This window comes from Gossypium hirsutum, chromosome A06 (genome assembly GCF_007990345.1).
Source record: "Gossypium hirsutum isolate 1008001.06 chromosome A06, Gossypium_hirsutum_v2.1, whole genome shotgun sequence".
In the NCBI taxonomy this organism is placed as follows: Eukaryota; Viridiplantae; Streptophyta; class Magnoliopsida; order Malvales; family Malvaceae; genus Gossypium; species Gossypium hirsutum.
Genome location: NC_053429.1, coordinates 119922982 through 119940227, shown reverse-complemented (window position 1 = coordinate 119940227; position 17246 = coordinate 119922982). Strand labels below are relative to the sequence as shown.

General features: G+C 33.8%; 1 protein-coding gene across 6 annotated transcripts; it reads left to right on the top strand.

Moving 5' to 3' along the window:
• The first annotated feature begins 12313 nt into the window (after positions 1-12313).
• LOC107887891 (uncharacterized) lies at positions 12314-16656 on the top strand. 6 transcript variants are annotated; one of them, XM_041116023.1, is made up of 6 exons: positions 12442-12765; positions 12976-13145; positions 14181-14286; positions 14795-14974; positions 15742-15834; positions 16400-16656. In XM_041116023.1, exons 4-6 carry the CDS (start codon positions 14876-14878, stop codon positions 16643-16645), a joined length of 438 nt encoding a protein of 145 aa, XP_040971957.1. In that variant the 5' UTR covers positions 12442-12765; positions 12976-13145; positions 14181-14286; positions 14795-14875; the 3' UTR covers positions 16646-16656. The 6 variants fall into 6 exon arrangements, with proteins under 6 accessions (XP_016667605.2, XP_016667627.2, XP_040971957.1 ...); XM_016812116.2 differs by having other exon boundaries at positions 12314-12765; positions 14181-14974; XM_016812138.2 differs by lacking the exon at positions 14181-14286 and having other exon boundaries at positions 12375-12765.
• Positions 16657-17246: the final 590 nt, after the last annotated feature.

Genomic DNA, 17246 nt, shown 5'->3' with positions numbered 1-17246 from the left:
GGAGGTTGTGTTAATGCCATTGCATGCAAAATATGAAGCTTGTTAATGATGCATGTGATGATGGCTTGATGATTCTTGAACCTCCTTTTTAGCATTTTTGTGTGAGCACATATGTGCATTGGTTGCTAAATGGAGAAGAATCGGCTAGCAAGATGTGTGCTAAGGCCGAATGTAACTTTGCATGTTAATGAGCAATGCATGTGTTAAATTGATGAAAAGGGGGAGGATGCTTTACTAGTGTGTATATGTGTGTATTAAGTGTTGAAATCGACCCCAAAAATGGACATGCATATTCGACCAAGGGGAAAGAAATTAGCTAATATGTTGTGTTGATGCATGATTTTTGCATGTATGAGACTTTAATGTCTAATGTATAAATATGGCCTAAGTGCCTTGTGTTCATCTTTTGATGCCTAAATGATGAAATCAATTTATTTGTTTGACTAAGCTCAAGAGCAAAGGGGAAATAAACCGATAAAGGGAAGGAAAAAGTGGTTGAATAGCTAGCGGAATCGTTCGACAACACCCGAGGTAAGTTCTTGAGTAAGAGAGCTTAAATTTTGATGTGATTAAATCATGCTCTATGTGTGGCTATTGAGCCGAATGTGCAAGGACAATATGTGCCTTGTGTTTGAGTTTCGTAAACGAAAATGAAATATGAATGTGCCATGAATTATTGTTAGATGTGCATGATTAATTGAATGCTGTCCGGGCTAAGTCCCGAAGGCTTTGTGCTAAGTGAATATATCCGGATTAAGATCCGAAGGCCTTTGTGCGAGATACTAAATCCGGGTTAAGTCCCGAAGGCATTCGTGCGAGTTATTAAATCCGGGTTAAGTCCCGAAGGCATTCGTGCGAGTTGTTAAATCCGGGTTAAGTCCCGAAGGCATTCGTGCGAGTTGTTAAATCCGGGCTATGTCCCGAAGGCATTTGAACGAGGAGCTATATCCGGTTAAATCCCGAAGGTACGTGATTTGGTAATGAATGAGCTTGCTGTAAAATTCCAGCGAATACTCGAAAAACATCCCAATATGGGGATATGTTACGTATGTGTTAAATTTAATCGAGCCCTTACAAATAAATGTTCGCTCAGTTGATAAACGAGCTACTGGCCTTCGGCCGAGTTAGTTTATTGTGTATGTACATAAGGGTTGTTAATGTTGTGAAGCAAGTTTGATATCGGTAAATTGCTTATTATGAAATATTCCGTATAGCTAAATGTGTGCTATTCTTTGTGCATGCTGGAATTCCTTGCTCAAACTTACTAAGCATAAATTGCTTACTCGTTACATTGCTCCTCTGTTTTATAGATTTTTGGTTCTCCAGCTATCGGACTCGGGATCTTGAAGTCGAAGTCACCCACACTATCAAAGGCTCTTTTGGGTACTATTTTGGTTGAATTTTGATATGGCATGTATAGGACTACCCATTGTTGTCTTTCGAGTACTTTATGAAATGTATAAGTGTACAGCCATGCGAAAATGGCTTGTAGAAGTGGAGTATGACATTAGACCATTCGTATTTATGAATGTATAGATGGTTTCATGATGTAACTATAGTTGGAATGGAAGTGTTGAGCAAATGATCAGCCACTAGAATGGCTAAGTATGATCATATGTGGGCTTATGTATGACAAGGCCCTAGTTGGTCCATGAAACCCCAAATTAGGTAAGGTTTACTTTGAAAACAGAAGCTGATAGCAGCAGTGGTGTGGATTGGAAAAATCACAAGAATTCGTAGGAGTGGAATTAAATAGTGAATAAATTATGTAATCGAACCTTGATGAATCTACTTTCATATGGAAGTAACGAAACAATCATAGGAACAGTACAGTAAGAGATATTCGGGTTCTTGTGGAATAGGGCCAGAACAGTTTCTGGATTCCCTATTCCGCCTTTGGAAATTCACTAAAAATTGACCAGAGATAATTATGGGTCATACCATATATGTATGGATTCCTCTCTGAGTCTAGTTTCCATAGAAACAAACGGCATCAGTATTGAAGCTCTGTGCAGAGAGATATCCCAGTCGTAATGGGAAAGGGTCAGTGTAGTCGACCCCTGTAACATGGGAGACTTTGACTAATAAACTGTACTAATTGGCCCGACCAAAAATTCTAGAAAAAAATACATAGGTGGGGACATGAGTCTAGTTTCAGGAAAAAATCACAAAACTGAATTTCGAGTTGTGAAACTCAAGATATGATTTTTGAAGCGACTAGTACTCAGACTGGGCAGTGTCTGGAAATTTTTTTTTCAAAGTTTGTTAACATCTCGTGTCCGACTCCGGTGTCGGTCTCGGGTTCGGGGTGTTACAACGAGCATGTGACCCCTATACCTAGGAAAAGTTTTAAAATTTTGCGAAAAATTTTCTGAATTCTCGATTTAGTCCCGACTTGCTTATAATACTTAAATTGGGCCTCGAGAGTTCATTTAAGGGATAACATGATTAGTCTTGATTATAAATAATAAATGACAAGAATTATGTGTAATTGTTCTGTAAATTTCGATAATACTCCGTAACTCTATTTCAGCAATGGATACGAGTTAAGGGTATTACATTTTCCTTCATTCCTCATTATTTTATTTAATGTTCAACAAGTCCCAGACAACAACAACAAAAGGACAATCTCGAAATCCATGTTCTAGATTCTGCACCCCCTTGCGCACTTTGGGCAAACAACAGATCCCACCAAACGATTGTTATACAGATTGTGTAAATTAGATATTAGGTTCTTGAAAATATGTTAGACTATGATTTTAACCTTTTCTGGAAATTCCAATTTCCATAGCTTCTTGTAAAAAAGATTGTAACATTCCACTGTATTTTTATTTAAATCCTTATTTCCTTGTAATAATTTGTAACCACTTCGAACGATAAACTCACCTGAGGGATCAACCTGCCAACCACCATATCCGACTGCGGGTTTAAAGCTAGAGGAATACATTGAATCCTATTTGCCACGTCAGGATAAAAACTACTGGTAATTTTTTCTGCATCCCACCTTCGATCCTGATGTACAATCAAATCAGAGACTGCTTTATAAGGCACATTCTCATTTTCACCCTAAATTTTTCGTGTAGGCAGGTCAAGAATCCATCTATCCTCCCATATGTCAATATCTGTTCCCGTACCCACTTGCCAGCCCAGCCCCTCCAACAACAGACTCTTTGCAGACTATTTACTTTTCCAGGTATAAGATGAGTAAGCTCCTAAGCTAGATTTCAAAAAATCTGAATTCAGGTAATATCTAGCTTTAAGCGATCGTTCCAATAACGAACTTTATTCGTTAATTAAACGCCAACCCTGCTTGGCCAAAAGGGCAAATTAAATTGCCCAAGATCACGGAAACCCATCCCACTACGGTCCTTCGATGAGCATAACATAGACCATGCACACTAATGAATACCTCGTTTTCCCCCAAATTTTTTCCACCAAAAGCGCAAAATGATATACTCTAACTCCTGACATAACGAGCTTGGAAATAAAAAAAAAAAGACATAGTAAAAGTGGGAATTACTTGTAGAACACTTTTCTAAAAACTTCTTTACCCCCTTGGGACAACGATTTCACACACAAATTATTAATGTGCCACCTCATTCAGTAAGCCCAAATATCTATCAGAATCAGTTGAAATATGAATCCCCAAGCACCTTGATATCTTAAGTCGAAAATCATCCCTCACATTTGAACTAAAATAAAGAGCAGGTTTTTCATAATTTACACATTGACCTGACACCCTCACATACTCTTCAAGAATCTGCTTAAGAATCATTGCTTCCCTCATGGAAGCCCCTCGAAGAGAATACAATCGTCAGCAAATAGAAGATGAGAAATTATTGGTCCCCCTCTGCCAATTCTTGCACCCTTCATTAATTAACTCTAGCTTGCCATGTGTATCAACAAGGATAAACCTTCACTACATATCAAGAAAAAATATAGACTAAGTGTGTCCCCTAAACGAAGCCCCCTACCAGGTAAAAAACTTTAACCTGCTTCTCCATTGATAATCACAGAATCGGTTATTGAACTCATACAATGATAAATAAAATCAACCCATTTTTCACAAAACCCATCTTCAAGAGCATCTTTCTCAAAAAATCTCATTCCATCTTATCATATGCCTTACTCATATCAAGCTTAAGAGCAAAATTACCCTTTATTCCATTCTGTTTCCTCTTAAACACCTCCAAAATCTCATAAGCAAGCAAAATGTTATTCGTAATTAACCTTCTGAGAACAAAAGCATTTTACACTTCATTAATACAACAACTTAAAACCTTTTGGTTTGGAAATGATTAACCACAATTTTTGAAATAATCTTATACAAAATCAAGCATAGGCTTATAGGGCGAAAATTTTTCATGTTATTCGGATTTGATGTTTTTGGGATTAACACAATATGAGTAAAATTTATATCAACTAATGACATACCTCCATTCAACACTTCAAGACAATAAGTGCCCACCTCTTCCTCTACAATATGCCAATAATTCTGAAAGAATAGAGCAGGAAAACCCTTTGGTCCCGATGCGTGGGCGCCATTGCTTTTAAAGCAACAAGTATCTCATCTCTTTCATATTGAGCCGTGAGGCATTTATTCATCTCCTTCGAAATACATCCCTTAACACCCTCCAAAATATTATCAGAATCACACAAACTTTGAGAGGTAAACAACTCCATGAAATACTCCCTAACAATTTCCTTAACCTCCTCCACGTCACAAATCACATGTCCATCCCTCCTATCTAAACCTTTCACCCTATTCGCCTTTTTCCTTTGAGATGCTACACGATGAAAGAAACTTGTATTACGATCTCCCTACTTTAACCAATTCGCACGCGCTCTTTGCTCTTAGTACATCTCTTCCTTCTCCAACTCCAAATTCAAATTAATTTTACTTTCCATGAGATTTAAAATGTTCACACCATCTCTAACACCCAAATTGAACTCCTCAACCTTTTTAAATAGTTGCCTCTGCTTTCTACCCTTTTCCTTTTTAAAAATCGCAGCCCAAGAATTCAATTCCCTCCCTAGTAGCTCAAGTCATTGTGAAATAGTATCCTGATTTTGCCCCCAAAGTTTACAAACAACAGTTTCACATGAATCTTCTAACATCCAAGATACTTCAAACCGGAAACAGTTACACCTAAAATTCCCTTCCCCTTCATCTGTTACCAACAATAGAGGATAATGGTCCGAAAAAGAATGAGGTAAATGGCGCACCACAAAATATCCAACCTCTCTCTTATATTATAATGCTTAAAGTTACCTCTCTCCCAAGTAAACCAAGAACCTTCAAAACCTAAATCATCCAATTGACAATCCCCAAACACCTTTGAAATTCTTCCATCCTGCTTTCATTATGCAACATGCCCATTCTTTTCAAAAGAGTAAAGAATCTCAATAAAATCCCCACACACCATCCACGACTAAGCTTCGAAGAAGACGCTAAGAAACACTACGGTACCTCAGATCTAAGGAACCATAAAACCCTGTCAGCCTCCAATTAATCCCATCATTAAGCCTACATAAATCCACATCAACATGACTGCTCGAGTAACTTTGTAAATTTACATCATTATCAACCTTCCACCCTAAACTATGACCTCCCTTCGTACCCTCTGCAAAAACATCAATGCCATGATCAAAACCACCCTGCCAACGCACTCTTCCCATTCTGATAGAATCTAACTTTGTCTCCATAAAAAAGACGACTTGGGGATTGTGAAGTTTCAATATCTGCTGAAGCCTCTTTAATACTCATAGACTCTCCAATCTACGAACATTCTAACTCATGATCTTTATTGCTGTCGACCGTCGATAAATTTGTTTGATAAGCTAGTAACTGCTCACATTCTTTCTCTTTAAAATCCAATGTCGCAGAAACTTTGTTAAAGAAAATATTTGTACGTTGTATTTTTTTACTCTCTATACCTCCAATCAGTTTATCCTTTGAAACATGAATCATCAGATTTTGATCCAAACTCAGAAAAGAACTCTTTGCCCCACCCAATCCAACCTTTGATTTACCATCCATATTAACACCCAACACCTTGTTTAAATTGTTGAAAACATCATATCCTTGATCTTCAATGCAACTATTTCTAAGCCAAACACTTTCAGCCACAATAGCATACCCCGCCTAGAGAGCCGTCAAAGATAAATCCCATCCCAAATCCATCAAATCCACATCTATTCGGGGACGAATTAGGCAAAAATTATCATTGTGTCCCAAATAACCATACAGGAAACAAAACAAAGTAAGCTTTTCATATTTAAAACGAGTATAGGTATGATAGTTAGAGGACACTTGAATCTTTTTCCTTCTTCTTAATGGAGATCTGACATCAATTTGCACCCTAATACGCATATACTATTGAACCCCTCGATTTAGTTGCTGCCAATCATATTCATAAAAAACCCCAATAAAATCCTCAACTATTTTACTACTACTTCAGAACAAAACCTCGGGGCAATTCATGAACTTGAATTTAGAAAAAAGTGTAGAAAAGAAGTACAACCAATGGATCTGTTATCTCTTGTAATTGATGGAAGATCAGCAAGTGATTATTAAAAGTCCAAGGTGCTCCTTTTATCACACGTTCAATATCAAACCGATGAAAAAACCTAAATAAAAATCTTTTTTTCCCTAGATCCTATATCTCAATACCTCTTAAAGGATGCATAGCCTAAAATTGAACTACACTAGCATTAAGGAAACAACCCACAAAACATAAATCGTATAGCCTATGCATCCCCTCAGTAATACCCCCAATCTGTAACACCTCTTCTTCCTTCCCATCTGAAATCTGCAGCCTGGCCATATCAACCCCCATTCCCAAATCCCTTCAAATATAATCAAACCCACAACAAAATCAACAAATCCACCAGATCTATAAAAAATAATCACAGTAAAAACAAAAAACCCGCACTTAAGAAACATGCTACAAAGGAGCAGACAAAGACATGCAAACAAGCAGAATTTGATTATTTTTTGTTTTGTATTATGTAGTAATTCTTTTTTATTAAAAAATAAATTACTTTGATAAAATTTCACCTTATATATATTATAATAGAATTTGATTGATAAAAAACAAATTACTTTGATAAAATATCACCTTATATATATTCTTATTATAATGGGTCTCACATATTTTTATTATACTTTGCTTTCACTATATTTATACTACTTTAATTTTTTTGGACTTTCTTACCTCATTATAACTAGACAAGTACATTAAATACTTTTTTTTTCGTTTCTTACGCCAGACACTCATTTACCCCTTCTTTTCTTCTTCCTCACTTACTACCTTTACCTTTGTCTCTGTCTTTCTTCTCTACAAAACCTTTATCTACAAAGTCTCCATCATCATCATCTTCATATAAGTGAAAACACGAAGGTCTAGGAAACTGCACCACGACTCCAAAGAAGACAAGTATGTTAAAGGTCCTATAAATTATCACTATTAAATGCTAAAGTTCTCATTTTTTATCGGTTTACTAAATTTCTCTTTGTATATGTTTTTTTTTCCGTTTCTGATTCAAGACAAAAGAAAGTCTAGTAGTGTCCCTTTTTTGACAAGCATCGAGGTGTGTCTGGTACGTATCCGGTCATGTCGGATACCAGTAAGACATTGGTACGATGGGGTTTTCTTCGTGTCAGTCCTTCATAGGTGTCAGCCATCTCATCGTCGGTACCACCCTTTATCATCCCGTAATGATTGCTCGGTCTACAAAAAATAATTTTTTCTGTACCGGTATTGTGTTCACTGTCATTGGTATATATAATATACATATTTCAAATACACTTTTAAAATAATTGTATTCAGAGATTAAGAAAAGGAAAAAATATTTTAATAGGTGTCGATGTTCACGTTGCTAACACCGGTTCAATTTTTTTAAATGGTTTTTTTACTCTCTTTTTTTGTGTAGACATTCACGTTGCAGGCATCGGTTCAATTTTTTAAAAAAATTATATTTTTTTATTTTTTGGTGTCAACGTTCTCTTTTCCAACACTGGTGTGGTTTTTGAAATTTTCTTTGTCGGCATGTTTTGGTTATTGGGACTGGTGGCTATTTTTAAAAAAAAGCCAAACACAATTTATCATTGACTGAAGATTGTGACATTTTCATATTTGTTGTCGCTAACCGCACCTCCTCCACCACCAGTGTCTTCTTCCTCTGTTTGCTAGTATCACCACACAGCACTTTCGCCGCCTGCTTCTTATTCTTGAAGCTACGGACATCGACTTATTCAACATTGTGACTTGATTCGAAAAAGCTAAAGAAAAATGAAATGAAGCGAGGAAGAGAAGAAGGTAAGACAAATGCACAAGTAAAAAATATGTAGGCTTGAGAAATATAACAATGGGTAAACTATCAAAATAATCATTTTTTTTACCTTAGGTTACATTTTAGTTACTTATGTATGAAATGTTACGTTTTAGCCACTTACTTTAACAAGTTGTAATATTTTTGTCACTAAGTTATTAATTATCATGAACGGTGTAACAATAAGTTGACGTGACATGTTAAATCATCAATTCAGAAAAAAATTAAGTTAAATTATACAATTTAATTTTTTTCTTTTTATTTCTTTATTTTCCTTTCTTCTCCCCCTTTAGTTTTGACAAATGGAAGACATAAAAAATATATATATTAAAAAAAATGGAGAAGGGAGGACAACAAAGGGAAAAGAATAAGAGAATAAAAAAAAAGGAAGTTAAAAGAATATAAAAAATTAAATTATTTAAAACGAAAAAATATTGGGACCAATTGTATAATTTAACTTAAATTTTTATTTAAAATAATGATTTAACGTGCCACATTAGCTTACCGTTACACTGTTAACGACAATTAACGGCTCAGTGACTAAATGTTACAATATGTTAACGTAAGTGGCTAAAACGTAACATTTCAAATATAAGTGACTAAAATATATTTTGAGATAAATAAAAATAACTATTTTAATAGTTTATCGTATAACAATTAATTATAACGGTAACAAAATTAATTAATTGTAAATTAAATAAGAGATCAATAGGGTCAAATGAAAAGAAAAAGAAAAAAATAAAATAAAATAATTATTCCTCAATTTCACTTCCAATTTTATGCTTACAAATTGTATGGTGAGTGAATCCCGTGTGGAACCTTTTCTTTGCTTACTTTTCATACACTGCACTGTCTCATCCAAATTCATGTGCCTTCCTTTCTTGTCTTTCATCATCCTCCATACATCCACACTTGTTTCTTCATTTTTCAATTGTTGTTGCTTTGTTGATTTTATTTTCATAAAATAAGTTTTATTAGTTTTGTTTATTATGTGGCTTTTTTACATATATAATATAAAAAAATTAAAATTTCAAAAATAGGATATCAATTGGATTAATTATGAAAATGGTATGGTTGGGGTGGTGGAGGGTATCAAATAGGCGGCACCACCTCTCTTTTCTAACATACGTCAGCCACTGTTAAAAAAAAATCATTATATTAAGTGAAGGTATCTTCATTGGCGGCACCAAAATAAAATTTTATACTGTTTAAATACGGATCTGGTCAATGAGTTCGGGTGGTTATGCCCATGAAATAGGCTGTGCCAATCTATAATTTCAATGTTCATGCATTTCTTTGGTGATATGACTTGAACGGAAGATGCTGGATTTTTGAAATTTATCATAGTTTGAATCCCCATTATAGGATTAGAGCTAGATGCTTGTGCTTAATCAAGCTGTATTGCTGTAGGATATTTCAGTTCATAACCATTGAAGTTTTAACCTTTTATTCTGTTCTATGGTAGTTTTCTTGTTATTTATTATACTATTCTTCAATCTCAGCTTTTTCCTTGTTGTGTTAGGGAGTTTTGGACATTACAACTACAGAAGTTGTAGATTATATAGTTGGGGGTGTGATGCCTTGTGACAGTTCTTGTTTTGATATTATTATAGAGAAGAAGATCCCTTTAGTCCTCAGTGTCGGAGCCTTAGATATGGTGAACTTTGGAGCTAAAGATACCATACCTTCTCATTTTCAGCAAAGAAAGATTCACATCCACAATGCCCAAGTGATAAGTCCATATACCGACTTTTTTAATAGTTCAAATGCCACCAATGAGATTGGCACCATTGGTCCCGCCAATTACATGGGCATAACCACTTAGAATTGTTGGTCAAACCTGTATTTAAATGGTATAAAATTTTATTTTGGTGCTGCTAATGAAGATGTCTTCACTTAATATAAATATTTTTTGTTTAACAGTGGTTGACATGTGTCAGAAAAGAGGGGTGGTGCCGCCTATTTGACACCCTCTACCACCCTAACCATACCATTTTCGTAATTAATCTAGTTGGTATTCCATTTTTGAATTTTTTTTATATTATATATGTAAAAAAGCCTTATTATGTCTATCCACTACAGGAAAATAGGGCTTTAGCGGCGTTTTATCAAAAAACGCCGCAAAAATTGTAAAACACATAGCAATAGCGGCGTTTTTTACTGCTAAAAACAGAGCATTAGCGGCGCTTTTGGCAAAACGCCTCTAAAAACCAAAGCATTAGCGGCGCTTTTGGTAAAATGCCGCTAAAAACTAGAGCATTAGCGGCACTTTTGGTAAAATGCCACTAAAAACCAGAGCATTAGCGACGTTTTTGGTAAAACGCCGCTAAAAGTCATATAACCCCTAAACCCAAAAAAGTCATAAACACTAATCTATAACCCCTAAAACAATAATTATTAAAATTTATGGTTATACAATATATTAAATATTTTCTTATTTAATCGTAAAAGAGATAGTATTGAATTTAAAATATCGAATTAATTATCATTATAGTTTATAGTTTATGGTTTAAGATATATGGTTTAGGGTTTAAAGTTTATGAGTTAACTATGGTTTAAGATATATGATTTAGGGTTTAGGGTTTAGAAGTTAACTAGTATTTGAAGGTTATGATGAATTATGAGTTTATGGATTATGATTTAGGGTTTAGAGGTTAGGGTTGGAGTTGAAGGTGTAAGGGTTTGGGGTTAAGGGTTTAGAGTTTATTGTTTATGGGATAGGGGTTAAGAGGTTTAGGGTTTAGATTAGTTAATATTTTTTAATTTATATATTAAATGATTTCTTATATAATTGTAAAAGAGATAATCTTGATTTGAATATATTAAACTTATGATTATAGTTTAAATTATTTAAGAGATAATAGATAAACTTTCAGTGTACAAAACAATTGAGAAGTGGACAAATGTACACATTCAAGTGAACATGAAACAATAGAGGAAAACAAAATTGAAGTGCAAAAATATATATATATATATATATATATATAGAAATACCATTGTAAGATTATTACAATGAAACAAGGAATGAATTATGTGCAATATTTTTGTATATTTTAGTATCGTCATTATTTTTGTATAAGATATATTTTTTATTCTAATAATATCTTAAAAACACAAATCTTGTATTATGTATTATTTATTGCACCTATCCTTTACACTTATTAAATTTTAAAAATTTATACAACAATTCTAAAATTTTAGCTTTAGCGATTTAATATTCATAATATTGTAGCTCAAATTATGTATGTGCCCGTATATCAATTGTGAATCCTTCTATACTATTGTACTAATAATATATATTAATGTATTATGTGCCTGTATATTAATGTTAATGTATTACTGTAATATGTAACCCAAATTGTCAATCCGTCTATATTATTGTACTAATAATATATATTAATGTAATATTGAAGAGTTAATTGATTAAAAATAATAAATGCAAGTACAAAAAAGAGCAAGGTACGGAGGGGTACAAAAAAGACTCAAAATTGCTAACAACAAGATTTGAACCCAAGAACTAAGGGAAAGAGCAAGCAAACTTAACCAACTAAGCTAAATTAACTAATTGTTATTAGGAGTATTATTATTATCTTAATTATATTACGTTACGGTCTAATGATTTATCGGACCCATTCCATACACGTGTCAAATTAAAAAAATAATACAATAATTCTGTAAAAAAAATCCGGTATTTACTTCAAATAAGTAAGGAAAATAATGATTTGAATGTTTTAAAATTGAATTTTAAACCGAAAATATCAAAATTTAGAGGCAAAAAAGAATCTTTTTCGACAAAAAGTGTGGCAAACCACCTTCGGCAGTTTTTCAGCGCGTAGATCTCAAAAAGTTATTCGAAATAAAAAAAATCGTCTCAATCGGACAACCGAGCGAAAAGTTATGACTTTCAAAGTTTTCGAAGCTAAAATACATAAACTGTTTATGAATTACTAATTCAAAACTCACCGTTTCAATTGTTTCCACCACGCACTGTTTCAATTGATTTTACAGATCCCGCCTTTAATCCTCCCAAAATTTGACATCCCTCCAACTCTACACAACGATTCAAAATGTTTTCCTTTTTCTTTTATTTTTCTTTCTTTTCTGTTTGTCAATTTCCTTTGTAGGATTTTATGTTACGTTATTTCTGCTATTTCATTCCTTTAAGCTGTTTCTATATGAGATTTTCTTAATATTCATAAGTGTTTCATTCTTGGAATTTTTCCGAGTGTTCGGTTCTCTCTTACGGTAGCCATAGGATCAGTACCTGTTATATTCGGAGGAGCCAAATGTTGATTGTGTCGGTGGATGAACGGTGATTCGTTGAATTTCTGGTTAAACTACCTTTTCAGTGGTGCTGTGCTCTTTTCTCTCCATCACGTTTGCTGTAGGTTATGGTGTTTTACTGATGTTTCATGGCCCATGACGAAAAGGGTATGTCTTTCGTTTTCATATCCATTCTATGAGTGTTTTGTACTTTACTGCCATTGTTATATTCACTGAGGTTTCAATGTCTGCAACTGCTTAGTACCAACACTGAAAGTTTCTTCTCTTTCTCATGTGTTATTAGTGTCGTTATGGTTAATTTAAACCCTAATCGATTATAGTTTAAATTATGCCTAATCAATTTTAATGATGGACCAGAGAGAATGATCATGGCTGAAATGATATGGACATACCCAATTAAGACCCGAAACATGGCCCAGCCCACCTCTACCGCTGCGTAAAGTCAGTGGCTTGCCCTTCTCCCAAGTTTTCCCCAAAATAAAACTCTTGCTCTCTTGCTCTTGCTCCACCGTCCGAAAGCGCTTGAGGTTAGTCTTTCTTCTTCTTTTTCAAATTTATTTGTTTGCTTCGTCAATGTTCTTGTTTCGGTCTGTAATGATGCTCAAATCTTTTTTGAAATTTAAGCAACTGTCCACTGAAAGAAGGTTTCACACTGTCGCTTCCGACTTGAAAATGGCGGTTGATTTATCTATATTTCTGCTCCATTACATGATCGGGAACTTAAGGGTTCCTGCTTTAGGGTTTTTCTATCGTTTAATTTTGGGATAATTGATGAGTATGTTTAAGGGATGAGAGAAAAGAATTTGAAAGAAACAAGGAAGATCAATATCTATTTAATATATTTAATTCTAAGTTGTCTGACTAAGAATGTTTTATGGTTTTTTTTCTTCTTAATTTTAGTTTCCCATGATCTCTGATTTTAATTTTTCAGGAAAGAAAGTAATGTTCTTTTTTTATTCCATTGTTCATAGATTTAGGGTTGGTCACTTTTAATTTCCGTACAGTTGGAAAGATTTACGGTTTTAATTGAGAATTAGAAGTCTGGGCTTGTAAGTGATATTTCTTTACACCTTCATACTTTAGATCGTAGGTAGAAATAATGTGCTTGATGAAGATGAGTTAAATTTAAGGTCTATTGAGAACTGCTTTGATTTGGAATGGATAGGTGCTACTCGGAACTGGCGGTCTGGTTAAATGCCTCAGATTCAAATTAACAAAAATGGAGGAAAATATATATAATAAATATAACATTGCTCTCAGTACATGTTTGTGCACATTGATTTTGGAAAATCATCGGGTTTTCTTTGATGTTGTTTTGGCATGTCGGATGCATGATTTACACATTACACGCTCCTTGATTTCTTGATGCATGAAATTGAGATGTGGATGTTGCATTAGTGGTGTTTTGCTGCTTAAAGTTGAAATCTGCTAACTCTTTGTGAAGAAAGAAATTACTGTGATAAAATTGTATTTGATTGGATAGAAGGCAACACTATTCACTTGTTACTTGAAAAAATCATGGTTTAACTGTGTCTTTTTATCCTTCCTTTTTTGTCACAAAGGCAACACTATTCACTTTTGAAGAGGCCGTGGAGGAATGAAAGATAGGCAAATATACTCTGCTGGGTTTTCATATGCAGGAGCACTGAGCATTTATATACTCTGCTTGTGAGCATAGTCATATAGCTATTTGTTTCTTTAACTTTTAACACAATTTGGCATCAGTTCTAGAACCTAATAGCCAGTCCTTTTAGTATCATTTGCGAAGCACATTTGGATTAAAGGCATACACATATGTGCAAGCTTTTTATCAGCCCTGATAAATGTATAAGTTGCTCTAAAGGCACCATGACCTTGTATGGCTTGAGGTGTAAATAGAAAAGTGCAAATCTAAGTGAAGAAAGGTGCATATTCCTATAAAAATCTAATAAAGACGTGGCAAAAGGTAAAGGAAATGCATAACCAATATAACTTATGGGTGTTAAAGCAGTTGACTCCCGTCACTTGGCCGAGCTCAAGTGGTATTGATAAAATTCAAGGTATGAGCCATAGAAACTTCTATAGGTTCAAAAGAAAATAATCATTGGAGTGGTCAAGGTCAGTTCGTTTCAGTAATTATATACCTTTACATTTTTCATTCCATTGCAGTTCTTTTACCGTTCCACACACTTTTCAGGTGTTCCCATTTGGCCCAATTCCGTTGAAAACCTTCCTTCCTGATCGAGATATTGATTTGACTGCTCTTAGTCATCAAAATATGGAGGAAAATTTGGCAAGATATATCTGCAGTATCTTACAAGATAACCAGCAGAACTCTGAGGTTCTAGTACAGGATGTTCAATATATTCGTGCACAGGTATAACTCTTTCTGATTGATTCTATTCTTTTTTTTTTTTTGTGATACCTTGTAATTCAATTAAAGATATAGTTAACTTCTACTTTGTTACTTTGCATCTTTCTTGAATTTGGAACTTATCATTTTTCTTTTCTGTCCCATGGCTGTTTAGTTGCTTCCAAGTTTGAAAGATGCCCAGAGGTATGAGAAATTTAAGAATGAGATATGTAGGATTGCTCGTCATAGGTTAGCAAGTTAACATAAGAGATGACCCCATGCCTTGGATCTAAAACTTATGTAGTATATTCCATTTATGAGCTTGATATCGTTTCATGTGTATGAACTAGATAATGGCAGCTGTTATCAAGTACATCTAAAGGATTGTGTTTTTCATCTGATTTATTTCTTTCCTTAACTTTGCTTTTATTGGACATAGCATCGAAACTGCATCCCAATGCTAATCGATTAAGGTAGCACCCTTTATAACTTTCTGTCACGTGTAAAAATTTAAAAGACGTTCCTGTAATGTAGATAACGGAAATTAGGGTAGCAAACGACTAGGCGCTTAACTGATATTGAATAAAACCACATAAGTCATATGATGTTGGACACTTGGCAACAACTTCTATTTGTGCTATTATGCTGATATTAAATTTTCAGCTGCATCTTTGTCGTTGTTCCTGTCCAGTTAAATGGTATTTATTGCATATTAGTATATGTACGTAAGCAGCAAATATAGCTTAAAATCATCTTGAGCTCATTTCGGTTATTTTGGAATTTGATTTCAGGTTAAAATAGTGAAATGCACTGTGAATGACATACTGGTGGACATCTCTTTCAATCAAACAGCTGGTCTATCTGCACTTTGCTTTCTGGAGAAGGTATCATCTAATCTTATCCAACATTGATATGTTTAGAATATGTTTCCATTCCAAACATTGTGGATGTGGTAATCATAATTCATATAATTCACTTGATGCAAAAGATGATTCAAAAGTATAATTCTAAATGGTACATTGTTTCATTTTCTGGCATTAAATTCTAAGTAGTTTTATGATCTTCGTTTGGTATGTGGCGTTTTATCCTTTTTGTCTTCCATATCACTACTAACCGACAGAGTGAATTTTAGCTTTTCCTGTTTCTTTTCCCCCTTATATTTCATTCATTTCTAAATCCTTTAAGATTTTACCAGATTTAAGAGAAATTAATGTTTCTTTAACAATTATATTTGTTTGTTTGTTTTCATTTAATAGAAATTAATGCTTTGGATTTAGCCTAAAATCTCTCATTTCACCTTTTCCCACACTGTTGCTTAAATTTACTGCTGCAGCCTTGAGGAATCCCCAATCCCATCTCCATCACTCTTCATGCATTAATTCCTATAGCAATATCAAGGGTGACAAGTTTAATTGACACATGATTTCTTTTGAACTGTTTGTTTTTCAGGTTGACCAGCTAATTGGAAAAGATCATCTTTTCAAACGCAGTATTGTTTTAATCAAGGCCTGGTGCTATTACGAGAGCCGGATCCTTGGTGCACACCATGGCTTGATTTCTACATATGCATTAGAAACAATGATTTTATATATCATTAATGTCTTTCATTCATCCTTAAGTGCGGTATTTTGTTTGGCGGGATGTATTTATATCATAGATTATTCTTCTTCTCAATATTTTGATAATGAATTTTAATTTTTTTTATATTTTTCAGGACTTTTACAATATTTTATAATATTTTATTTTTTTTAATTTTTATGACTTTTAGTGGCGTTTGTGGGAAAAGCGCCGCTAAAGGTCCTGATCTTTAGCGGCGTTTTTTCAAATAAATATAGCGGCATTTTTTGCAACGCTTGAAAAAACACCGCGAATAGTTTTAGTGGAGCTTAAAAGCGCCACTAAAGGCCTAAAAAAACGTTGTTAAAAGTCAGTTTTGCTGTAGTGGTCCCTTAATAGATTTACAAAATATAGAGAATTAATCACTATAAATGTTTTGAAAAAAAAAGGACAAAAAAACTTTCAAAATATAACTATGTTAAACAATAAATGTCATTTTTTAAACTGTAAATATCAACTCTGATGAAATTTGACTTTCAATTTAATGGTTTAAATATACTTTACTCAATATAAAATATATTTTTATTCTTAGAAAAAAATGTGTATAAGGGGGTAGAATGGGTTTTAATTGCAACTTTTTAATCCTTATATACAAAATTTTTTAGAGAATAAAAATATTTTTTTTATATATTATGTAAAGTATATTGAAACCATAAAATTGAAAGTCAAATTTATCAAT

Coding starts and splice junctions, on each gene's coding strand:
- LOC107887891 (XM_016812116.2), top strand. CDS start 14,876: ATGGAGGAAAATTTGGCAAGATATATCTGCAGTATCTTACAAGATAAC. Junction 14,975..15,741: donor TTCAATATATTCGTGCACAG/GTATAACTCTTT, acceptor ATTTGATTTCAG/GTTAAAATAGTGAAATGCAC. Junction 15,835..16,399: donor CACTTTGCTTTCTGGAGAAG/GTATCATCTAAT, acceptor TTTGTTTTTCAG/GTTGACCAGCTAATTGGAAA.